The sequence below is a fragment of the Drosophila yakuba genome, chromosome 2L, assembly GCF_016746365.2.
Source record: "Drosophila yakuba strain Tai18E2 chromosome 2L, Prin_Dyak_Tai18E2_2.1, whole genome shotgun sequence".
NCBI classification, from domain to species: Eukaryota; Metazoa; Arthropoda; class Insecta; order Diptera; family Drosophilidae; genus Drosophila; species Drosophila yakuba.
In genome coordinates, this window is record NC_052527.2 from 2052629 (window position 1) to 2077403 (window position 24775).

Below are 24775 nucleotides of genomic sequence, written 5' to 3' on the forward strand. Positions count from 1 at the left end.
CTATCACGTTACTGGCGGTTATAACAGTTAACAGCCAAATTCTCTGTAGAGACAAAGATTTTTCCCATAAATAAAACCAAGTTTCAGATTTCATTTATTATAATGTAACCCTTGAGCATTCTGTGCAATAAAACTTTATCAATTGCGATAATGCTTTTGGTAAAAAGCTTTGGCCCCAAATAAGTAAAAGTACAAATTCAAAGTTTTACATGTATAATTTCAATTTATTTATTGTTCTTCAAAAATGGGAAATACACCAAACCATTCATATAAAGTGAAACGAACTGGTTGTTCATGCACACGTCAAAAGGCTTTATTCAGTGAATCCGAATACTGAGCTCAGCCGTAGTAAACGTACGGGGAGGCGTAGCCCACGGCCGGATAGCCGGCGGAGTAGACAAACTGGGGCACCGGGGCGGGATTTGGACTGGGTCCTGGAGCGGGAACAGCCATGGCAACGGCCAGGAGGGCGGCGAGCAAGAGGAGTACCTGTGGGAGCGCAAAAATGGGGCGTTCGTTCAGCGATTATGGGATCAAAGGCTGATGTCCTTCGGCAAAGCAAACACTCGGATACTCACCAGCTTCAGCATGATGACGAAAGGGTTAATTCTCGATTTGACAAACAGATTCGAACTGCACTCGATGTTTGCCAGATTGCAGCCTTTTATACAACCACAAACATTGGCGTTTTGAGCCGGATCTGAGCCGCTTTGCCCCTCATCACTGACTGCATCGCACTTAGGTATTCCACATGCATTCCCGCCAGCCAAGTTTATGGCTCATTACGGCTCTCAACGCGCTCGCCTAATGCCTGCCAAATGTACTGAGCACAAAACAGCGTTATTGTTTCTTAATCTGTTTGCCTGACGACATCGCCACCATCATCACCATCATCAGTAAGTATGCCCCTCTTCCGGCGAGGCATCCACTTTCCATAGTAACCCCTTCCCCAAAAGCCCCAAAATGTGTGTCGTTCTTTTTGTCAACTCACTGTCCTTTCGCTGACTCTTTTTATATCGGCTTTTGGTTTCGTTCTGGCCGGCGGCAAACATTTAGCTTTATTGTCAATTCGATCGATTTGGGAGTTTAAGAATACATGATTTGGCAGTTTTAATGCACAACGCTTGCAGCCGGAATAGAAGTCGATGAGATAAGAGGGTTTATTGAACAGAGAGATAGCAAAACAGCTTTTTGAATTGTCAAGCAAGTGAATATAGAAGTAAAGATAATCTTATGTTATGCGTTTGGGATTTTTTTTTTTCATATATAGTCTAACGTTTTATGCATGAGACTTACTTTATTGGGTAAACATAATACTCATAAAAGCCATCTTAAAATAGTGAATAAGAACAAGAGCCTGGAAAGTTTAAGTTTCTATTATCTTTGAATTGATTTGATCTTAAAAAGGGATTCCATTTTTGGTGCCATGGTAATATTCTCTTAATAAAATCATTCTGCGCCATTTATTACTAATTAATAATATTAATTCCGCATACAATTGTCATCATGAAATCGCATCAAACACAATATAATTCGCAATCTCATTCGGTACACCCGACGATGTCTACAAATCATTAATCACCTGAATGGTAGACCAAATTCGAGACCCGAAATTCCCAATTAAAATGCAATGAGCGTAGTAAGAAATATTCTCCAGTCGCAGACTGAAATCACGTTCAAGGCCAGTCTAATCTAGGCGATTCCATCACCAGAGATCGCCGCAGAATAAGAAGTCATTAGAATGCGAAGGAAATTTTTGTTTTGGCTTGACAAAAACTATCGCAGTACAAATAGAAAACAAACCAATAGCCGTACCGAATGATGTGAGCAAAACAGAAATGGCCATAAATCGGATCAGAGTCCATAAGTGCGACATCATAAATAAGTCATGAGTGCGAATTTTGTACGTCTCGCAGAGGACTATATAAGAATGCTGGCAGGTGGGAAAGAGCATCAAATCACAAACTGCATTCGCTACACAAGCACCTCAAGTCCTCAAGGAAAATCAAAGCAAACAACATGTTCAAGCTGGTGAGTTTTGGTAAACACAAGCAGTATCCTTGTGCATAGTAAAAGTTCAGCAAACTAAATTAAAGCTAAGCTTTCAAATTTTAATACAAAAATCGTTGAAATTCATTGTTGTAATATCGTTTTTCCTCTCCTAGCTGGTTGTCGTTTTCGCCGCCCTCTTCGCCGCTGCTCTGGCCGTTCCCGCTCCAGTTGCCCGTGCCAATCCCGCCCCCATCCCGATTGCCAGCCCCGAGCCCGCCCCCCAGTACTACTATGGAGCCAGCCCGTACGCCTACTCCGGAGGATACTACGCTTCGCCCTACTCCTACTATGGCTAAGTGCCCCGGACAACGCGTTGCAATGCAAACCGACAAACGACTCGTGATTATGCATCTGAATACGGATTACAAATATGCGCGTGCTGGCAAATCAAATTAGTCATAAGTGCTTGAAAAACTCAAAAAAAAAAATTACAAAAGTTGAACAAATAAAACGTTGAAGAGCAAATTATCATGCATTTCTGAAATCGTCGGTCCAATCTGCGATTAAACCTTTTACCTTCTCGAAAAACATCAGCATCAAGGGCCAGCGGAAATTCTGAGGTGCTGTGGACATCACAGCGACAAGCGGTTCCATGGTGTAATGGTTAGCACTCAGGACTCTGAATCCTGCGATCCGAGTTCAAATCTCGGTGGAACCTGAGCAACAAACATTTTTTTTTATTTATTTTATATTGTTTATTTATATTATTTTTCAATAAATTCATTTTAGCTCATCTTTTATTTTTAAGCCTATCGTATTTGTTTTAATTATAGATTGCTTAAGTCTTATTTCTTTCTGTTTAAATTCTGTCAGCTCACAGAAATTTTAAATTTCATGATGGTACTTTAACGAAAACGATTGATTGTTTGAAGTTTACATTTTTAAACAAATAAGCTTCCATTTATTAAAATCAAAGTCAATGGAAACCGTCAACTATATCAAATGTTTCATGTGATGTAAAATTTTTATGGGTTTTGTCGTTTACTCGTCGAACGGTTCCATGGTGTAATGGTTAGCACTCAGGACTCTGAATCCTGCGATCCGAGTTCAAATCTCGGTGGAACCTGAGTTGGAATTTATTTTTTATTTTTTTTCTACTTTATGTTTTATGTTGATAAACACTATTTAATTTTATAACTATAAAACACTTCTTAAATAAACTACAACTGATAACTTTACTTAAACTAAGTCACAAAAATCGTGCTTAATCGTGGTTGTGTTATCTACTGGGGGTTGGTGTCTTTGCTAATCAGCTGTTTCGGCTGCCATTGTGAATGGTCAAAGTGGATTGCCACAGTATCAGATTGACAGTTGCAGCCAAAATCGAAGAAGAAGCAGCGCAGTGCATTTATTTTGCTCTCGCTGCATTTTTGCACTCTGCGCTTTTTTCTGCATAAATCATTCAGCTAAAGTAACTTAATACCTGAAATAATGCTCGCCTTGTTTATCGCGTGTGGCTATGGATAGTGTTTTGCTGCTCGCCAATTTTCTGCATTCGTAGCGCCAAATCAAAAATTCTCGACTACCGCTAGAAAGAGACGGTTGCGCGTTTAATCGGACTCTCAAGATTATGTTGAAACGCTCGTTAAAGGTCCTAATTGCCCTGGTGTTGAGTTTGATGTTCACCGTTTCGCTGGTTAAGATAGTGCTATTGATTTGGTCCTCGCATCCCGCCGCCCCGCACAGCGCCCCACCCCTTCCCACCGTCGACGAATGGCTGGAATCGGAGAACCTAGCGTCCTATAAGCAATTGTTTCGGGATAAAGGTGAGTGCGTAGATGATTGATTTATTTCCAAATCAATTATCAAAGGGGCCGTTGCATTGTGGCTTATCGTAGGTTTAATGCCGTTGCCCCTGGCTTTTGTTTATAATTTAAAATTGTTGTATTTGCTGATGGGGGTCTCTCCCCGTCCCGTTCTTTCCCGCCCACAGAAACTTTCGGTACTTTGTTGACGAATTGAGCTTTCAAAGCTTTCTTAACACACGTGCTACGATAAAACTTGTTAGTTTCGGTCAACGATTTCGTTAGAACCAGAATGAATGATCATTCTTTTTCTTCCAGTTAAAAGAAAAAAGTAATCTCAATCAGGTTCCACCGAGATTTGAACTCGGATCGCAGGATTCAGAGTCCTGAGTGCTAACCATTACACCATGGAACCTCGCTGATCTCCCATTTTTCCAAACAGACCCAAAAATAGCCACTAAACGTGTAAATACGACCAATTTCTGAAAATAATTTCCATACATATTAAAAACAGATAATATACCTTATTAAAAAAAATTAGCAACCAAAAAAAATGAAAAAAAAACTTAGTATAGGTTCTACCGAGATTTGAACTCGGATCGCAGGATTCAGAGTCCTGAGTGCTAACCATTACACCATAGAACCTCTATGAGCGATGAATGAAAAGAGACACTTTTCCAGTGCATAAAGACAGATAAGCACCGAAGATCATGGAAGAGAAAGTTGCCCACCGATATTCCCATCTATTTTTGTGTCATCAAGTTGTTATTGTTTTTTGTTGATTGTTACCAATTTTCTTGTTGCTAAGGTTATAAAAAGATTGATAAACTTGTCTTTGAACTCGAGGCGTTGGAATTGTTTAACCCTCGTCAACCAATCGGTTCCTATTCTGATATTGGGTTGTTTTTTAAATGAATTAAAAATATATATTTTTGTTCAATTACAATCGCACTTTTGCTATTATTCGGGACTAATATTTACTAATGTTTACATAATTATAATTATTCTCTTTTTTTTATCTTAATTTATAAGATTTTAGAGCAATTGTAAAACAAACAAGTTCAAAAAGCAATTAGGGGAACATTTATTTTTTCGGGGTATAGTAAGTGGGCTTACCTAAGCCTTTCGGACTTGGTTGCTTAGAAATAATAAAATAAGCTAATTAAGCACATGGTGCCGTGCCTAATGATAATGTAATTTTAATAAAGCCCGCCAAACAAAAAACAACCTGCTGGATTTGGCGAGGGTGTGAAGGAAGAGGAGCAGGTGAAGAAGGAGCCCAGGATGCAGCAAAAGCTCTTTTTTCCGAAAGGGGTCCTCGTGAATTTTCGGCTCCTTTCGCGGGACACGAGCGTTTTCTGTGTCACTCGGCTTCGGTTTTCGGAGTGTGTCTTTCGGTATAAAATCAATCGTAAAAGTCCTTAAATGCTCAGTTTTGGTTTAACTTTGAGACGCGCTGGTTTCACATTTCGCCACGCCTGGGAAACCGCCGCGTTTTTCCCCGTTTTTCCTTGGTACAACGGCAAAAACAAATAATACCAAATAAAAAAAAGAGAAACAACAAAAACAGAAACAGATAAAACCAATAACAAGCCCAATATAAATGGCCAAAAAACGCCAAAAGTTATGATTTGTTGTGCTCCATCGCGTTCGGTTTTGCTCATATTTCACCCCACTTTCCTTCCTTTCCACGCAAAAGTTGTCACAACATTCCGTGACAACGAGGGCAACAAAGCCACGAAAAAGGACCCTAACCTATATAGAAAAGCACGTGTTATTTTATTTTTATTTTGAACTCCCTCCTTTGAGACGCCCACTCAGAGCTAATGATCCATGGCTAATCTCTGCTAATACGCGATGGGTCCATGCAGAAAGCAAATTTCGCGCCGAACAATTTTCCACATTTTGGCATATTAATTTTTTATTGTTGGCGTGAACGACGGAGTGAGATTATCCCCCAACCCCACCTGCACCTCAACCCCCATCACACTTCAGTGCGCCGCCAGTTTATGGGCCTCCAACCTCCTGGAGGAATTGCCTCCGTTGTGTTTTCGGCTCGTGTGCTCCATTATCCCATCTAAATAAACTGACTGACTCATCTTTGGATTGTCCAATGTGTGTGCACAGCGAAGTGTTTCGCAACAGAAGCGTGAAAAATATGCGAAAATTACGTGAACGAACATTGTCGTAATAAGTTGGTATTAGGTGCCCAAGTGCTTCAATTGAAATATTTTACTTAAATTTTCATTTTGTAGTTCTAGTTCTTTCCAACTGTTTTTCTCAGTGTGCGTTTCCTTGCGATTTACCGTGCGTTTTTGTTATTTTTGTTATTTCAACTTTCATTGGTTGTCGTTGTTGTATTCTTTTGGCCTGGTCAGATCGGCCGGCTCATAAAGAATTAATTGGCAATTAATTTTGATGACACTCGTCCCTACCAATGGTCTCCATTTCGCACTTGGACCATGTACATGTCCATGTCCATGTCCACTCGAAATCTTGTTGTCGCACCTACCATTTTCCCCATGTTGTCCCCCTTTCTCCGGTTTTCCTTTTCAACACACGCGCTTAACCTTTAAATCGCATTTACTTTTGACCTGCATATTAATTAATGAGTTAACGGCACGAGAGAAAAAAGGGTCTTGTTCGGTCAATTATGCATAAAGTGGCATTTGGGGAAATGATTTGTATAATGTTTATGTGTACCAATGTTTGTGGACAGGTTAGGCCAACGTTGTTCAACCAGTTCTTACATAATGGCCAAAGCATGAGAAATGTTTTGTTATAAAGGCTTAGTTCTATTTTAAATTTACAATTCTTTGTTATAAATAAATATTAGTAATTGGAAGCTATTCATTTTCACAGGGCAAAGAATTAGCTTTATTTTACATATAGTAAATTATGTAAATTTTTTAACCTATATTTGTTCAAGACATAAATAAATAAAAACAGACAAAAAAAAAAGACAACTTTCTCAGGTTCCACCGAGATTTGAACTCGGATCGCAGGATTCAGAGTCCTGAGTGCTAACCATTACACCATAGAACCGCGGTGATCGGCGATCGCCAAATCGTTCCCTTCGATTTCCGCTACCAAAAATACCCGAGGGCCGAAGAAAGCTGATTGAGCTGAGATCGGCAGAAAAGAAAGATGAAATCGGTGTAAAGCAAACATTTGCATATTTCCATGAAGCAATGCGAGTCGAAGACAAGTGGTTGCCCAATCGAAGGCGGAATGGCAGGAAGGAAACGGCAAGAAATTGGAGATTCGGAAGCATTTAGTTTGTGCGACAAAAAGAGGAAATAATTGTTTGGTAAACATTGACCAATGTCCGTCGGAGGCAGAGAAAGCAAACAAAATATTCCCATTTCTTCGTTTGCGGGCCGAAAACCTTTTTCGGTTTCCTTTGCTTTTCTTTATGTTTTGTTTCATTCCGGCTGGCAAGGAAATTAAAAGGAAATTGCGCTTGTTTTGTCGGCAGAAAGGGAATTTTGTTGGCTAGTAGGAGCTGTGGAGTGTGCGGCTGAGCAAATTAAAAGGTTTTATACCCCAACCGAGAGCCTGCGGAGACTCGCAAGCAGTTAAAAGTGACACAAGTGCCAAGAGACAGAAAACGAAGTAAAAAAAGAATGAAAACGCAAAAATACAAGACAGTAAACAAAACGACAAGGAAAACAAAAACACATCGCAAGGCGCACACGAACAACAAGGGCTACACATGTGCAAATAACAAGAGGCCTCATTGTAGGTCCTTCCTTTCCCTCTCGCTCGCACTTTCTCCTCCTGCCTCCCTATCACTGTCTCCTACCACTGCTTTCTACCCCTCTCTTTCTCCGGGTGCCGTAACAGCTGCAACTGTTTTTGTTATGTAGGCCAAAGATGTCAGGGCGGAAACACGCCTCCTGCCTGCAGCCGTCCCGCTCGCACACACACACTGTCTGCAGTTAATCGCCTATAAGGAACACATCCCTAATATACCTTTAGTTTCATAATGATGTTAGCGAGATCTTAGTAGAATATTTCTATTTATTTATTTAGTATCTATCAGTATGCGTTCCTTGTAGGGACCTTTACCTGTACCTACCTATTATGTATGTGTTACCCAGCGACGGCGACGCTCTTCTGCGGTTAGTTATCATTATTGCCACGGCCCTCGACAGCATTTTGTGGCATATCCTCGTTGCTGCTTTTGCTGCTTTGCTGCTTGCTTTTGTCGCATTTGTCAGCCACAATTATAATAATGCAGCAGCCAAGTTTCCCACATCTCATTTTGGCTTCAGCCGTCTCCTGCTTTGCGAAATTATCATATTGTTGGTTGCTTTTGTGGCGTCCTTGAATGAACAAACAAAGCGTGTGGAGAAAACAAAAAACCATTTGCGCATTTCATCGCAAAAGATTATTTTCCACTTGCATAACAGCGGCGGAGAGCAGCAAAAAGTGAGCAGGCCAAAGAAAATGAAAAACAGTTTAGAGCTGACTATATAGGAAATAGAAACGCATTTCATTTGTATGATGCCCTGGAAAAAATATACATAGAATAGAAATTTATAAATATTTGTGAATACTTTTTGTATTGCCTACTTTTAGGCACCACCACATTTGTCGGGCAGCCAAAAATGTGAGGATAATTTTAAAGTTCTGGGCCCAATATTCTCCGCAAAAGCGCGGTAGCAAAACTTTGCCGCAGTCTCTCAATCTAGCCGCATTTCCCCCATATCCCTAGTCATTCTCCATCTGCGACTTTCCCGGCCTCCAGTTGGTCCTGGCCCCAAAGTCCTCGCCCTTTTTCCATCCTGCACTTCGTATTAGCATAAAGTACGCATTTCGACCCGGCTGTGCACTAAAGAAATTTGTAGTCATAAAAGTTTCAGTATCATGCCTATATTTGGCTCTACTCGTATCTTCGACCTGAGAACTCAAGAACCCCCAGACTTATGACAAGTTATGGTTAGCACAGGCGCTACTTGCCCTTTTTGTTGCCACTCTCTACTATTTTTTACATGGTTTTATATTTTTTGGTCGACTCGTAAAACAACAAAATATAGCACGAGCCATTATTTACTTTACACGCAAGACAAAAGGCGGAAAGGGAAATGGGAAATGGTAAATGGAGGGCAGATTGAACATGCACTTGCGAAAATCAGATAATTGAATTTGATTGAACAAGAAGTAGATGCCAAACTAAAAAGCTTAATTTCTTAATATTTGAAGTATCAAAATCAAATTTAAGCGTTATATTTTGTAAATTATTGTTTAATCAACCAACCGTCTGCCTGCCAGTTTTTCTGCCAGTGTGCGGGCCATTTGATGACCCCAAAGCAAATGAACAGCTCACTTTCATTACATATTCCGACAGTAAACACACACGAACGCAGACAAACAAGTGCCAGACACACGGAGAAAGTTTTGTCAGCTCACATTACCAGATATCTCGCACACACTCGCAGTCGCAGGACCCGCACACACACACATTCACATTTACACACACAGAAACACAAATCGCACATCGGTTGGGCAAACAAAAACAAAAATGGCGCCATCAATGGCCACCTTGCCCCATGGTAATGATGATGGCGATGATGATCATCGCCAGAGAAGCTGCCTTCGGTGGCTGTTACGAAATTATTGACTTCGCTGGGCAGCAGGGGCAATGCCGCATAATTTTCCCGCACGTTTTTGCCCCACTGTCAATGTCGAGAGCGCCATCAATAAATATTGGCCCTGTCCAGAGGTTTTCCATTCCTTTTGGTCCCACGAATCAAGATGGGTGACTTCTGCACATCGAAGTGGCAGCCACCGACAGGATTTGATTGCCCAGTGAAAATGGGATTACGCCGGAGATATCTAAAGTTTTAATGGTAGATAGTGGAGGATTTCCCCAGCAGAAATTATGGTTTCCGATATTGTTAGGGGTAGCTATAAAGTTATATACTCGTTTTAATGGATCTGAATCTTCATTAGCATCAGTTTGTTTTTTATGAAGCCACCTAAGTTTCGAGCAATTTATTGAATGATTTTGAAACACTTATCTTTCAAATTGTTGTCTCTTATTGAAGAACACATTTTTCTCTCTCCCGAAAGTTCCTGCCAGTTTGGCCAAGTTTGCGATTCGATGTTTTTGTCCTGTCGACTGCAAACTAGCTTGTTTATTATCCTTGTCGAGATGGCACGCGCAAATCGTTTGTAGTTTTTATTGAGCTGTTGTCAGCAATTTCTCTTCGCAGAGGACCATGGCCCCTATCTCCGCTTTCTCCACTTTCTTCACTCTTTCCGCTCCCCCCGCTCACGTCTCACACACTTGACTGTAATTGAGTCTCAGCTGCGTAAATAAACATATAGCAACTATATAGAAAAGGCAATAACAACTACATAGAGCCAGCCAAACAGCACACGCAATGGGTTGAGCTACTCGAACACGAGGTATATGTACACTAGATCTGGAATAGTTGTCCTTGCCAGGTCAACAGCAAGGAGCTTTTGCCTCGGATCCACTGGAAACAAAAGGAGTTCCGCACCTTTTATTAAATACAAGTAACACTGAGAAAAATGGAGCAGATGCCAATTTTATAGGGAAAAGTATTTAAGTATAGTTGTTGAAATAGATGTTGCAATTGAAGAACAGGACTTTGTTTTCTTGCGGTGTCCTTGCTTTTGTTGCTCCCTGCACTTTCAAGTTAATGACAGCAATTTGAGGCGGCCAAAAGCGGGGAGTGGGGAGGTGTGTGCTTACAATGCCATCAAACGCTCCTAGTTTTTCCTCGATTTGCCCCCGATTTGCACCCCTTTTGCCCAAGGATGCAGATGGATAGATGGTGTTGTTGTTTCGTTGCCACTGTCATTTGGCACTTGCCACTTGAAAATGTGTTTAAAATTAAGGCTGCGGGGGGTCAGAGGGACGGGCACTTTTCCTGCCAGCTAATGGCGGTCATGAAGGCACTGGATTAGAGAAAAGCTGGGCGAGGGAATGGAGGGAATAAACTTTCATTTTGATTTAAGCTTTTGGCAAGTTTCATATATATTTTCTTGGCAGACAAAGAACGAAAATTACTGCGAAATTGGAGGAGAAAATGAGGAAGTGGAATCTAGGAAAAACGAGAATCTCTATAAAGCAGCTTACAGTGCGATGCTTGAAAAGAAAATAGATGGAATTTGTATGAAAAATATAGAAAAATATGTTATATCTTTAAAATTGAGTCGTTTAATATATTCCAGTATCTAAGTACTAAGAAGTTTCTTCAATCGAATTAGCACCGTGCTATCCATCTCATTCCATTAAAAATTGTGTTCTCCTCTCAAATTTTCATCCACTTTTATTTTAGGATTTTCTTTTAATTTCATTAAACTGTTACTCAACTAATACAAAAAGTGTGCATATATACTATAAGGTTTTGTTACCAACGACCACGCCTCCCCCGCCCCCCTCAGCTGCCATCGGTTGGTAATCCGCAGCTATGCATGAAATATGTCAAAACTTTGCGAGCAAAACTTTTTTAATAAATTAAAATTTACAAAACAACGAAAAGTGGGCGTAACAAAAATCGAAAAGGCCGTGGCCAACATGACTTAGCCATTAAGTTGTGGTTGTGAAACAAACCCCATATATATAGGCTGCATTAACTGGAACGCAAAGTGCAAAAGGAAGTGAGATCACCATGTGGTCGCCCGAGTCGGAAATAAACTCCATTGCCATGGCCACCACAATGCGCCATTCGCAGTCCTCGTCCTCAGGTGAGTTTGTTGATCAAAGGCCGCGTGTAGCGGGTGCATCAAATTCTAATTCGGTTTCCTTATTTGACTTTGGCTAATGCGGCGTATGCGCAATATGGCGCTCATTCTCGAGTGCTTCCGTTTCCGCTTCCCCTGAGCAGCCATAACACTGCACAGTGCACACTAAACACATATGGTTTATTAAAACAAAGCTCAAATATTTACGTTTTTGCTTAAAGCCTTTGCCGTGAGCCTCCAGAATTAAGCTAGCTTAACCTTCGCATTGAGCCTCACGTGTGCAATCGGTGCACTTTTTCCCATTTCTAATTAAAACGAACGTCAAGTGCTGGAGAGTCGAGGTGGTTTTTCCTCATTCGTGGACTGGTTGGAAATCGCTTGCATGGCAGTGACATAAGCCTGCGAAAAGGGGATTGTGGGGTAGTTCTTTGAAGGGAGTTTTGGACCCCCTGAAAGCCAGTCCGAAATGCAAAACGCAAATGGGCAGCAAAGTGCTCTTATGCACGTAATGTATGAGCGGTTTTCGGTGTGGGAAGGCCTAAGTCTGGCCGCAGTTATAGACTCGGAAATCGAAATGGCAAAGTGCAGGCCCAATGATGCAACATCTGCAGTGTTTGGCCAAGGAAAATGTAAACTTCAGACTTTAGTCCATAAAGAAAATTTAAAAAACTGAACTGCTGCATTGGTAGAAAAGCGTTCAGCAAGACTTTAAATTGAATTAAATGCGAGTCAGCATTGTGTCAAAAGGATAATCCTTGAAACCTCATTAATGACAGCCCTCAACCTGATTGCCCACTTTAATTCCGATGGTCGACAGCTGATAGGATTAATTGACGCTTTTTTAATACCATTTAGTCGACTGAAAAGGAATGAGTGCATTAATGCGCTTCCACTGTTTCCTTTACGCCCAATTAAGCGATGTCAATAAGTGTCATTTAACAGAGTTGCAGAGTTGAAATTCATGTTTCCGTTCATCGGGCGTCCTACTTCCGTCTATTTTGTTAAAATAACGTGAGTATTTTCAGCTCAACTTCAGGACCTTCGAGGCACACACACATGTATGCATACTCACATATGAATAGAAATACAAATACACACTCGAAACTCGAAACTCCAATTGGCAAATGCCAAAGTGATGCAGCTTCGTTCGTGTAAATTTGTTTATGCGAGTTTCCATGTTGCCAATGGGTGGTGGGGGGTGTGAGAAGTGGAAAGTGGAAAGTGGAAGGAGAAAGCCGCATATCCTGCTCATGTATGCATGTGTGCGAGCGTGGGCAAGCAAATATTCCATGTTCCACCTGCGTTTTCCGAATTTCCATACCCTCGTGCAGGGCCTAAAAATTGGGAGCAGGTGCTCGCCTTTCACACACAGGAGGTCCTTGGGAACCCGCAGGAATTCACGAGTAAAGTGGGCACGCTTAAATTTTGATTATTTTCCAGGGGTTTTTACTAGCAAATGTGCGACCACTTTAATAAAATTTATATAAAACTTAAAATGAAACGTAATTACTGAAATTAGTTGCTATATACTAGAGCTGTGTAACTTGTTCTTGTGGTTTTACATGGTTACTTTATATTTAAACACTCTAAAGGGATTTTACTACCATCCTTAAGGGTATTTGCATGGCCCGCACCTGCCGCATAAACTTCCAATGGCTGCCCTTCTACCTTTTGGGCCATTAATTGCCGGGCTGCAGTGAAAGGCTTTCTCTTGCAGTGTGCAGTGTGCAGTCGGTGCTGATGGCAGTTGGCAAATGTTTTCTGCCATGTTTGCCACATATATGTATATGTGTGTGTGCATATATACAGAGGCTACCTAGCGGTTACCTAAATCGGTTCATGTTTGCGGTTGCGCCCCTGGAAAACCCCTCTCCGTCCTCTAGCTGCAACATTAATACTTTGGCATTATGGTTTTAACCCAATTTGGCCTCTCTTTACCCAGTTAGTTGCAGGCAAAGCAAAAAATAATCCGCAAAAATCGAGAAGCGGAGGTAAAAGTTGCAGGCTCATGTCAGTGGATATTTCACTGCTTTTCAGTGGGCGTGTCGGCGGCATTTTCCGCCCCTGCGCTTCGTGTGTGAGTGTGTGTGTGTGTGTGCATTAAAGTTGCAAATTGGTTTTTGTGGATTTTCGCGTCTAAGGCCGGGGAAAATGCAGTTTTCCGCCCACCAGCTGGAAACAGAAACAAAAAGGCCACGTGCTTAATTAAATTGCTCGAAACAGAGGAGAGATCAAATAGCGAAACTTTGAAAACTACGCTTATGCTATTTTACGAGAGCCAGCAAATTTTGATTAGGTTCAGGCCAGGGCCTTAATGGCCTTAAATTAATGAATAAATAATAGAATTTATGCCAGCCCACCAACTGGCAGGCGGAAGTAGGTTAAGGGTTTTTGTTTGCATAACAATTGGGGCAGAGCTGTAATGACTTTTAATTCAGCAATTGAAATTTCATTTAAATTTGCATTTTGTCGAAGTGCGCCGGAAATAATGCCATAAAATTGTGATACGCTGTGAATTGTGAAGAGTTGTTGCACTGAATTTGGGGCAGATAAGCATGCAAAATGAGCATCAATGTTTGCAGAATACCACTGAACTAAATTATTTTATTAAATAATCCAGAAAAACTAATGACAATAAAACTTTGTATATAATTGCTTAAAATAATTAGGCAACTGCGGCAATTGGTACACTCACATTTGTCTAAAAACGTGACATTTTCAACCTGCATATTCTATTATTGAGAATTTATAGCCAAGCAATTATGGTCGATATAAGACAACTTAATGTGTTTTTATAAGACAGTTCCAATCACCATTTCCAATAGCATTTCTGTGCCAGCACTGCATTTTATTTCATTTCCCTGCAAAACTCAACTGCAAAACTCCCACTCAATTATAAATCGATAGAATGCAAATTGCAGCTGCATATCATGTTCGTACAATTTATTTCGAGAATTTATTCCCCCTTCCCCTCCCCCTTCCCTGACATTCCTGAGTGTGAATAATGCCCCTGGCTGATGATGCCCCCTCCTCCTCTTGGCTCCTCTTGCGGTTTTCTAATGCAGCCAAAGCAGCCGCAGTGCCAAATGTGCGCCAGCATCCAGCATCCTGCTTCCTGCATCCTTGCCACTCGGCGCACCATCGGCAACAGCTGCTGCCGCCGAGGGGCACTCAAATTAAGCGACATTTAATGTCACACCTTCTTGCTGAAAAGGGGGTGTGGCTTGGAGGCGGGGGGGACACCCATTTGCGAGTGAGCGGCGAACATCTGTTTGCCTTCAAAGTTGCGCCGTGCGGCTTGTGCGGGCTGCCCGCATGCAAAGGATACATGTTTGCATCCTTGCCACAAAAATGTGCGGCAGCAAGAGGGGAGGGGACTCCAGGCGGGGCGGGAAAACGGAGACAACGGTGAGCTATGTAGACAGGTGCAACAGCTGCGGCTGGCTTGTCGATGGCCAAAAGAGCTCCAAGTCAGAGCCTTTTCGCCTTTGCAAATGCACTGAAAAAAACTTTGACAGACTTTTTCCATTCTAACTGATAACTATCTTTTGATAATACAAGCTTAGGAGTTACAAAAGGGAATGTTTTACTGCTCACTGCTACTTTTGCATGTATAATAACCCTTTCAAATTTGCAACAAGTTAAACATTTTCTCTGTATTCTCATTTCCGCCCACTAGTTTCTTTTTCTAGTTCCCCACCGGCTACTAGAGCCTTTTCTTGCCTTTTCCTGCCTGGTTTTTCCTCATCGCCTGCCAACGAGGCAGTCATCTTATCCGAGATTCTCGGCTGTGGCATCATTTGCAGGCAATTGCCACGGCAACACCTTCCACTCAAACTGGGCCTTTTTACCAAATGCCTGGCGATGTTTGCCGGTGTGAGTGCTTAAAAATTTCATTGCAACGCTCATTTTGTCTGTCCAGGTAAACTTTGGTAAGCTGCAGTTCGGTGCGGGGCGGGGAAAGGGCTGGGGAACTATGTGATGATGGCTTCTTTTCCTGCACTTCCTGTCACCTTCTATGGCCCCGTCCTTTTGTCCTGTCGCCTGTCTCCATTGCTGTCGCTCCCCGGAGGACGAGACCCTGCACATCCTTGTGTTTGTGTGTGTGCCTAAATGTTTTTCCAAATAAATGAAATTGTTCTCTGGCTGGAAAGTATGGATAGAGTATCGTTTGTCTAGAGGGTCCTTTATATCGAGATTGGAGATTAAATGGCTTAGCAAAGGTGTTTCGAATATGCCTAAGGTATTTATGCTTCTTGCTGGGAAGTGAGCTAATAAGTGACTTTCCACAGTTAAATTCTCCAATTGCAGTTTTGTTAAAATATTTAACTAGTGATTTACGTTACTCGATTTACGATATACTCTGCCGTAAATAGACAAAATGAAGCTCAGCAGTGGAAAGTGTAGCTCAGCTACGTCCTATTACCACATGCAACATCCAACATTTGAGTCGCTCATACTATTTTGGCTACATATTTTGCCCAAATTGCGAGATTTATATTGAAAGCAGACGAAAGCGGGGTATCCTGCGGGGAAGGGGAACCTAAATGGGGAGAGGTGAGCACAGCTTGCTGTAAGGACACTTGGGAGCCAACACGGAGAAAAACAGAGCGACAGAGAGAGAGAGAGAGATAAAGAGAGAGGAGTGCCTACACTGCGTATACGTAATTTGCCGAGTCTGTTGCCAAAGTGGCATTTGAATTTATGCCGCCACTTGAGGCAAGTGTGGCACGCCCCGGGTGAGTGCTGCTGCTGCATTCGTATGACTCTACCTACACTCAAACGCAAAAGCAAACGTAAACGCAAACGCAAACGCAAACGCAAGTGTATGAGTTTCTGCTGCAAAGCAGTGAGTGCGCTTTATTTTAAATTAAACATGCAAATATTCCTGGCACCCACATCCTTTGCTGCGGCTGCTTGTTTTCTTGCTGGCTGTCTGCTGCAGACAGCGCACATAAATTATTGTAAGCAGATGAAATATTTGTGGACGAATTTGTTGCAGCTGTCGAGTGCAGCCAGCGCACATTGTTCACTCGCCCAGCTCCACGAATGTCGCTTGAATATTCCCTCTACTTATTTCCCTCCAAACTTTAAGCTCCACTCGGCTATGCCGCTTTAAGAGCACAACAAAATGGGGAGCTATATGAAAAGTGTATTGCAGTGCCTTCCCTTTTCGTATCAAATATGTTTCGAATGGGTTTCAGAGTGAAGCTCATCATTTTCCGCACAGAAAAACACTTGACTTCAAATTGAAAATAAATATAGAGGGAATATCAGTTCATTGTATGGATAGAAAGTTTAATAAAATGTGTATTTTCTGTGCTTTTCTATTTTCAAATAAAAGAAAATATTTTTTGAGTGCACCCACTAAGAGAGATGAGTGGCATGGGAGGGGGGAGGGGTGAGGGGGGAACACACACAGGATGTCCTCGGTGGAAGATGAAGCTGGCAATTTTATAATTTTTCACTTTGGTAAACAAACACAAAAGGAGCAAGGGGGTTAAGGAAAATATTGCGGCTTTTGTTGTGGCAACCTTAATCGTTCCCGCCTCCCCCTCCCCTTTCCCCTCTACCGCTCAACGTCTCTGCATTCCCTGCAGCCCCCGCGCCCTTCTGCGATCGAATGTCATTCAAATTGTAATTCCTGCAGCCTCCAACGTCGGAGAACAATCGATAAAAAAGGATAAAGCAAAGAGCACAACAATGGCGGACTAACAATGGAGCAGGAGCACAAAAAGAGGGAAAACGATGGAAAAGCAGGGCATTCCAGGAGGAAAACGGAGCAAAAGCGAGGGCAGACAGTCAAAGGCAAACAATAAACAGCGAAATCATTCCGTGCATCCCTCTGGAAAAGGTGGCATTCTGCAACAACAGCGCGTTTCGAGATTGTAAAATCAATTTTCGGAACAATGATAAAGACATGTAACGTGTGAGAAAAAAATGAGCTTACCATTTAAGTTCTTTCGAAGGAGTTTCAGTTTTGGTAAAAATCTTTGCTCATTAAATTCCATAGAAGCTCAGTACTAATTTATAAAGCGCTTGAGTAAGCTGCTTTCTTTAATGACAAATCAGAGAAAAAACCTCCTTAAGCATTAAGCACTGTACTCTGCGCCGGGCACATAACATTTTCTGGCCTTAAGCAGTCCTTGGCTAATAGGCCAAGTTGGCTCGTTCGGCAAACATTTGCCCAGCACTTTGCCGGCGCTCCGCCTGGGCCAACCTGCCATCCTTGGGCTAATGAGCGAACAAAAGAACTTGGCAGGGGAGAATTCGAGAGTCAGCAGGTCTTTCTAGAGTTGTTTGTCAAAATTAACGCAGGCAAAAGGAAATACACCCAGAAGCGTATGGGTCAGATGCACTGCTCACCCGCAGATGCCTCCCTCAGGTCGGATTTAGTCCTCATCCGTAGCTATGTCGTCTATAGGGGACGTGCTCCCGATGAGGCGAGCCACTATGATATATCCGTAATAGTTGGCCACATCAACGTGGGCGGCGTCATGCGTTCCACGAGTGGCAAGAGTTTCCCCACACTCAAAGTGAAATTGTGCTTCGGTGAGGCAATGGGTAAGAATTTCTATAAAGTTACTTGAAACTGTGCAATGTGTTGCAGCTGTCAGGATAACTGTTTGTATACACAAATGTGTTTATCAGTCTATTGCTCGCATTTTGTGTACATGCCGCAAATGAAATTATTCCATCCCATAAACTGCATTAATTATAGATGGCTATCAGCAGGCAGGAGGACATGAGAACATCAAGCATACGCCTCGTTGCTCGTATGGCATGAGTAATTGATTCGTCTAGGAAATAGACTTATTGATAATTCAATAATGCGCCGGGCTAACCGAAAATATAATGAAAACAATCGACCGAATTTCCAGTGCCTAAGTGTGAATATTCAATTAGAGGCTTAACTGCAGGCTCTCTAAATCAAATTGCTCGACGTTATAGAATTAGAACCAGCTCTAAGTTCTTTTAATTACTTTTATTCTGATGTCGTTAAGTAACTTTTGATAAGGGAATTATCTCTGTCTCTATTTGGTCCTCTCTCTGAGTGTGTGTTCCTGCCTTTCCAGGACTTTCACTTGGGGCGTTATTCACCTGCCTTCCCTCATCATTTCAGCTCCGACTGTCAAAAGTCGGGCTCATCAGTCATTGCTGCTCCCCCGCTTTCACTTGACATTTATCCTCATCATCATACCCGTTCCCATGCCCATCATCTATATCATCATCATCATCTTTATCATCATCGTCATCATCATCCTGGCACGTCGCGCTTTAACCTTCAGAAGGCATTTTCATTTAGCAGCCTTCCCCTCGGCTTTGTTTGTCAGCTCGCCACTTTAGTGACTTTCCCAGCTTTTCCGCCGTCACCCTGTCGCTGGTCCTTAATTAAAAACGATTAGTAATTCCTGTTCAGCCATCAGCCATCAGCCATTGGGCCAAAGGTCGTTTGCTGCAGCCCCATTAAATATGCACTGGAAATACTTTAATTATACAAATAACCAGGGATTCAGAGTAGAACCCCGAAAAGGCCAAACGGCTTTCTTCTGTAGAAAGTTACTTTTCATTGTTGCCACTTTGGGCTGTGCGGGGGCACTTTGGGCATTTTTCTGCCATCGAAATACGTATATTTTCCTATCGCCTTGGCCAAATCAAACGGAAGTTGTTCGTTTCGCGCGAAATATGAACAAGTTAGGAATTCTGGGCGTGTGGCCAATGGGGGGCTTTGGAAATGCGAAAGAAATTGGTAACGAAATGAATTCGTTTTCGAATGTCAGGCACGCAAACTTTGCCTACACCATCGACTCCATCCTCGAATATTCTATTATTTGTACTTTTTTCCGAGGGGGATTTAGGGGGTTCGCCATCAAACCACAATTGGCCTGGGTTTCGTTTGCACGTTACTCGCTTTGCGGTCTTTCGTGGTCCGTAGTTTTTTCGTAGTCCTGCGGTTCCTGGCTTAGCTGGATTTCGTGGTCCGCCGTGGGAGCCGGGCTTAAGTGCATTTCACCGAGGTTAACTAGCCGGATGGTCTGACTTTTCGTGGGGTTAATTTGGGCTTACCATCGGCAGAGATTCAGAGATTCAGAGATTCCTCACCCCCCATTATTACACTTTTTTTGGCACAGCTTTCTTGCTCATGAATGTTTTTTTCCATTATGGTGAGTGGTAATAAAATAATTCTAAACTTAAATCTAAATATTCTACATATATAGTTTTCTGCTGGGAAAATAGTTTTCCTTTCCAATGGCATAAATTGGAAAATTGGTTCGCGCTTTTCATGAATATTTCAACTATAATGTTTCTCTGCTCCGGGACAGTTGCACTCGTTTCTCCCCTTCGAAGTTACTTGGCATATTAAATGAAACCACTGTTTTTCATTTCCACGTTTTCCCCACCACCTTGCAGTTTTTCCTCTTTGTCTCTGTCACCCACTTACGTTTTTACATGGTGAAAAGTCGAACTTACAGCAACAACTGCGCTGCAATAATGCCAAATGAAAGTTTTTCGCCGAATTGAGATTGGGGGAAACAGCGGGAGGGCCGTTACTACAGGGCTAAGCTTTCAAGGAATCGGAAGGAGGTGGAGAAAAGGTCCTTACGTGACAGTGGGGAACCTCTTGTTTTCGATTTCAGCCAGCGATAAGCGACAAACAACGCATTAAGTGTCGTTTCCCTGGCTATTTTCGGTTTCGGCATTGGGTTAAGTCATAAAAAATTGAAACGTAATTGATTGGAAGTTGCCAGTTGTTTGAGGCAATCGACGGCATTGACGTAGTCGCCGTGCCAAATTAGTTGTCCTGTAATTTTAGACACCATCGGAAGTCGTTGAGCCCAGAAGCACTCGTATAGTGACGGATGGAGGCCTCGACGTTGATGGTGACATTGGCAAACAGTTGACATGACGGCAAAGTTTCCGAAACTTTAACCATTAAACTCAATTACCAGAAAAGTTGGACTCTATTTGTAAGGCGCTTTATTTCCCTCATTGCCGAACTACACAGTTCAAAATTGTTTATTGGGTTTAACATTTAAGCTGAGCCCAGTAAAATCCTTGACTAAAACTCGAATATTTTCCGCTCCATTTAGGAATCTCCTCCTTGTCGAGCTGCGGCGATCCGGAGCGTCTGCCGGAGCTGCCCCCTCTGGACGAGCAGCGTCTTCAGCGGGCCGCATTGCATCTGCAGCAAAAGCTGATCCTGCGCGAGTGGCTGCGGGATCACCGGCTGCAGCACCACTACCAACGGTTGCTGGCCGTGGAGGTCGCCTCGCTGGAGGACGTCTACTGGCTGGAGGACTCACGGGCCAGCAAGATCCTCGGCAAGGACTGGCAGCTGTGGTCGGGAGCACGGCAGAACTTGCCCACGTCCAAGGCCCAACTGGACGCCCTCAAGGCGCAGCTCTGGTCGACGGTGGTCAAGAGCAGCCAGCACCAGGACGCATGGACATGGGGCGGCATGCTGGTCGTATCCGTCTCAGTCGCCGGCCTCGTCACCCTGGCTGCTATGACACAGCCTTCATTGGCCCCAGAGGTAAACGCCAAGGCATTTTAGATAGAATGGGTATTTAAATGCCTTTTTTATTTGCAGGCCCGTCATTCGCTGCTGCAATATGTCACCGGGAAGTATCTGCTGCCCGCCAATTGCAAGGTGCAGTGGGACTGGAAGGATCCCGCCAGCGTCGGCGGCACCATGTGCTTCGTGGTGCGCTTCTTCCAGCGCAACGGCCAGCCATATCCCATCTGTGATACGGACCAGTTCTTCGTCGAGGTCACCGAGGGCACTCGCAAGGTGGTCACCATTAGCGAACTGGGCTCCTCCACCGATCCCAACAACGCCAACATCGCCAAGGTCAAGTTCACGGTTCGCACTGCGGGCCAATACAAGATATCCGTGCTAATTGGCGCCAGTCACATCGCCGGATCGCCCTTCCTGCGTTCCTTTCTGCCAGGTGCCATCGATGCCAGGCGATCCAGGTTCATCAGGCCCGCCAGCACGGTCATCTGCTGCGCAGGTGCACCCACTTTGATGCACATCGAGCCACGGGATGAGTTCGGCAACTCCTGTCTGTTCGACCAGAACCAATCGGATGAGGCACTGCAGGTACAGCATGTTCATATTCTTGAGATCGCTTTTCACTGACTAGTTGTTTATGCTATTTTACAGGGCTACCAAGTGGCAATATACGACCTGCATGGAGTTCCAGTGGAGAAACTGCAGCATGCGATTGTCTTCGCCTACGACAGGGTCAACTCGCGGGTGTCCGTCACAGCTCTGTTTCCGGAACCCACTTGTCTGCGGGCAGTGATCAGTTACCGGGATCAGCAGCTGCCCAACGGCGACTTCGACATCATTGTGCTGAGCAGTAAGTGTGTGGAAATATCCTTTACAAGTCATAAATGAATTTGTAACCTCTTTTAGGCAGCGACACCACCTTGGTGCACAAGAACATAGCCTCCAGGAAGCACAACATCTGCTACGAGGCCAAGCTGCTGAGTATTTTCGGTGTGTCCAAGAACAAGCCGAGGAAGGTGCTCTGCTATGTGGGACCCAAACAGGTGAGTGGTAGTCTCGGGAACACATTGATATCGGGTGAAATGTGAGGGCTCAGAACTCGCTGATCTTCCAGGTGACCATCAAGGAGATGATCCTCAAGTTCATTCCCAAGAGGATCGCCACATTCCGGCTGTGTCCCTCGACCAAGTTCCACTTTCTGCCCCAGTTGGTGTCTCAGCTGCACGGCCCTGTTTTCATCATAGACGACGGTGCCCAACCCAAGATCGAGTTGGCCTCCAAGGATCGGAATATCATAGCTGCCACTTTCACCCATTTTCTGCTAAAGAACATTGGCGGATCCGAGACATTCAAGGACAAGCAGGACTTCTTCTACCACGAGGTTCGCAAATTCCATGCCAGCTACTACCACGAGAAGATGGCCCTGAAGGTTCAGCGGGAGAAGATCCTGGAGAGCAGCATGAAGGCCGCCAAGGGCTTCTCGGTGTCCGACTGGTGTGGCAACTTCGAGGTCACCTTCCAGGGTGAACAGGGCATCGACTGGGGTGGTTTGCGGAGGGAGTGGTTCGAGCTGGTCTGCAGTGCCCTTTTCGACGCCCGCGGAGGCCTCTTCTGCACCTTCCACGACAAGCATCAGGCGCTGGTCCATCCCAATCCCACGCGTCCTGCCCATCTGAAGCTGAAGCACTTCGAGTTCGCCGGCAAGATGGTGGGAAAGTGTCTGTTTGAGAGCGCCTTGGGCGGCACCTATCGCCAGCTGGTCAGGGCCAGATTCAGTCGCTCTTTTCTGGCCCAACTTATTGGTCTGAGGGTGCATTACAAGGTTAGTTAGTTAGTTAGGAAAGGCCAGATATTAAATCATGTTCTTACCTAATTTCTTTCTTTACCTATCAGTACTTTGAACAGGACGATCCCGACTTGTACCTGTCTAAGATCAAGTACATTTTGGACACTGATCTCGATGCCACGGATACCCTGGAGCTGTACTTCGTGGAGGAGATGTACGACTCCAGCAGTGGACAGCTGAGCAAGACCATCGAACTGATACCCAACGGGGCCAGGACGCGGGTGACCAATGCCACCAAGAACCAGTACCTGGATGCCTTGGCTCAGCAGCGTCTGTGCAACAGCGTCAAGGATGAGGTGGACAGCTTCCTGAAGGGTCTGAACTCCATCATACCGGATAACCTTCTCAGCATTTTCGATGAGAACGAACTGGAGGTGAGTATTTTTATAAACTGTCGGTAAAGGACTGGCTCTGAATTCATTACCTAATTTAATTGCACTGCATTAAAACAATATTTTCTCATGTGCAGCTGCTGATGTGCGGAACCGGGGAATACTCCATCAGCGACTTCAAGGCGCACCACATCGCCAACGGCAATTCGGCTGAGTTCCGGCGGGTTTTGGCCTGGTTTTGGGCCGGCGTGAGCAACTTCAGCCAGACGGAGATGGCCCGGCTGCTGCAGTTCACCACGGGATGCTCCCAGTTGCCGCCCGGGGGATTCCAGGAGCTGAATCCGCAGTTCCAGATAACGGCGGCCCCGACCTTTGGCAACCTGCCCACGGCGCACACCTGGTGGGTGAACTTTTTCCATCGGCCATTATTTGCCTTTAATCTCGCCGTTCTCTAAAAACGAAACTTTTTCGATTTCAGCTTCAACCAGCTGTGTTTGCCGGACTACGAGAGCTACGAGCAGTTCGAGAAGTCGCTGCTTTTGGCCATCAGCGAGGGCAGCGAGGGATTCGGCATGGTCTAGATATATAGGATAATGGAGGAGGGGCTGGCAATAGCCCCCGGTTTTTGTCTGCTACGCTACTGTGTTCCTTTCCGTGCGCTTTACATGTCATGCTAGCAACTAAGTGAACTAGTCCGTAAGCCTGCCTAGTGATAAACGCAATTAAATTCAGTCCCTGGCTAGTTAAATTATTATCCCTCGGCGGGTGATTCCTTAAGCAATAATAATCACGGATTAGCCGACGTAGCGAGTGTAGTTATAATCGAGTCAAGATGCAAATTAAAACCGAATATATATCATCATCAAAAGGAATGTGATAATTGTATTATAGACTAATGCAACCTAAGCGTTATGGGAATCTTTTAAACTACCTATCGGTAATGCAAATAAGTAGCCATAATTCCGAAAACTATTCTAATTAACTGTTAGATGCGCTGTGTAAAGAGAACCCAGAGAAACCCAAGAGTTTGTAGTATACTGAACTAAAAACTAATTGTAATCGTTATATTGTCAAAACATTCACAATAAGCAATGTTTACATGCATTTCTTCTATCGAAAATCGAAATATATAAGGGCAAATTCTGGTCCAACTCGAATACAATCCCAAATCCTTCTCCCTCGCTGTGCTCTCCTTAAAGCAATATGTGGATGCAAATGTTGAAACGTAGTTTTTAAATGTTGTTGAATCGCAAAGCAAAAATCAAAGATGTCATACTAATTACAATTTAGTAAATGTAATGGAATTGTAGTTGTTGAGAGAACTCTAAAAGCTTATACAATATCAATCGGTTGGCGGAGGGTTGGTTCAAATGGTTAAAAGTAATAAAAATCTACTGTTTAGAACGGAACTGCTGGAGTTTTATTAGTCTACGGCACCATTCATGCGGCTAACCAATTAAAAAACCTAAAAACATGGTGAGATAGTTTTGTTTTACCACCTTTACAAAGCTCTTATATAAGTTTGATATTTTTCCATTGAAAATTATTGTACCTGTTGATA

The 24775-nt window shown here is 43.5% G+C and overlaps 3 protein-coding genes and 5 non-coding genes across 14 annotated transcripts; 4 read left to right on the forward strand and 4 right to left on the reverse strand.

Annotated features, from left to right (window-relative positions):
* Window positions 1–203: 203 nt before the first annotated feature.
* Window positions 204–727, reverse strand: LOC6526485 (neuropeptide-like 4). The gene is made up of 2 exons (XM_002087566.3): window positions 579–727; window positions 204–489 (listed from the first exon to the last, which is right to left on the reverse strand). The coding sequence occupies exons 1-2, from the start codon at window positions 588–590 to the stop codon at window positions 340–342; spliced, it is 162 nt and encodes a 53-aa protein (XP_002087602.1). The 5' UTR covers window positions 591–727; the 3' UTR covers window positions 204–339.
* A 1197-nt stretch (window positions 728–1924) lies between these two features.
* On the forward strand, window positions 1925–2517 carry LOC6526486 (neuropeptide-like 4). Its single transcript, XM_002087567.3, has 2 exons — window positions 1925–2031; window positions 2166–2517. Exons 1-2 carry the CDS (start codon window positions 2020–2022, stop codon window positions 2346–2348), a joined length of 195 nt encoding a protein of 64 aa, XP_002087603.1. The 5' UTR covers window positions 1925–2019; the 3' UTR covers window positions 2349–2517.
* Window positions 2518–2638: 121 nt separating this feature from the next.
* Window positions 2639–2710, forward strand: Trnaq-cug. The gene has a single exon. It is a non-coding gene; the product is annotated as a tRNA-Gln (tRNA).
* Window positions 2711–3046: 336 nt separating this feature from the next.
* On the forward strand, window positions 3047–3118 carry Trnaq-cug. Its single transcript has one exon. It is a non-coding gene; the product is annotated as a tRNA-Gln (tRNA).
* A 253-nt stretch (window positions 3119–3371) lies between these two features.
* On the forward strand, window positions 3372–24623 carry LOC6526493 (apoptosis-resistant E3 ubiquitin protein ligase 1). 7 transcript variants are annotated; one of them, XM_015197928.2, is made up of 10 exons: window positions 5222–5311; window positions 11180–11522; window positions 20612–21054; window positions 21112–21624; window positions 21688–21886; window positions 21943–22079; window positions 22133–22858; window positions 22930–23256; window positions 23352–23614; window positions 23693–24623. In XM_015197928.2, exons 2-10 carry the CDS (start codon window positions 11447–11449, stop codon window positions 23793–23795), a joined length of 2787 nt encoding a protein of 928 aa, XP_015053414.1. In that variant the 5' UTR covers window positions 5222–5311; window positions 11180–11446; the 3' UTR covers window positions 23796–24623. The 7 variants fall into 7 exon arrangements, with proteins under 7 accessions (XP_015053416.1, XP_015053415.1, XP_015053414.1 ...); XM_039370454.1 differs by having other exon boundaries at window positions 5245–5311; window positions 11318–11522; XM_015197930.3 differs by lacking the exons at window positions 5222–5311; window positions 11180–11522 and adding an exon at window positions 3372–3818.
* Window positions 4141–4212, reverse strand: Trnaq-cug. The gene has a single exon. It is a non-coding gene; the product is annotated as a tRNA-Gln (tRNA).
* Window positions 4371–4442, reverse strand: Trnaq-cug. The gene has a single exon. It is a non-coding gene; the product is annotated as a tRNA-Gln (tRNA).
* Trnaq-cug lies at window positions 6771–6842 on the reverse strand. Its single transcript has one exon. It is a non-coding gene; the product is annotated as a tRNA-Gln (tRNA).
* Window positions 24624–24775: the final 152 nt, after the last annotated feature.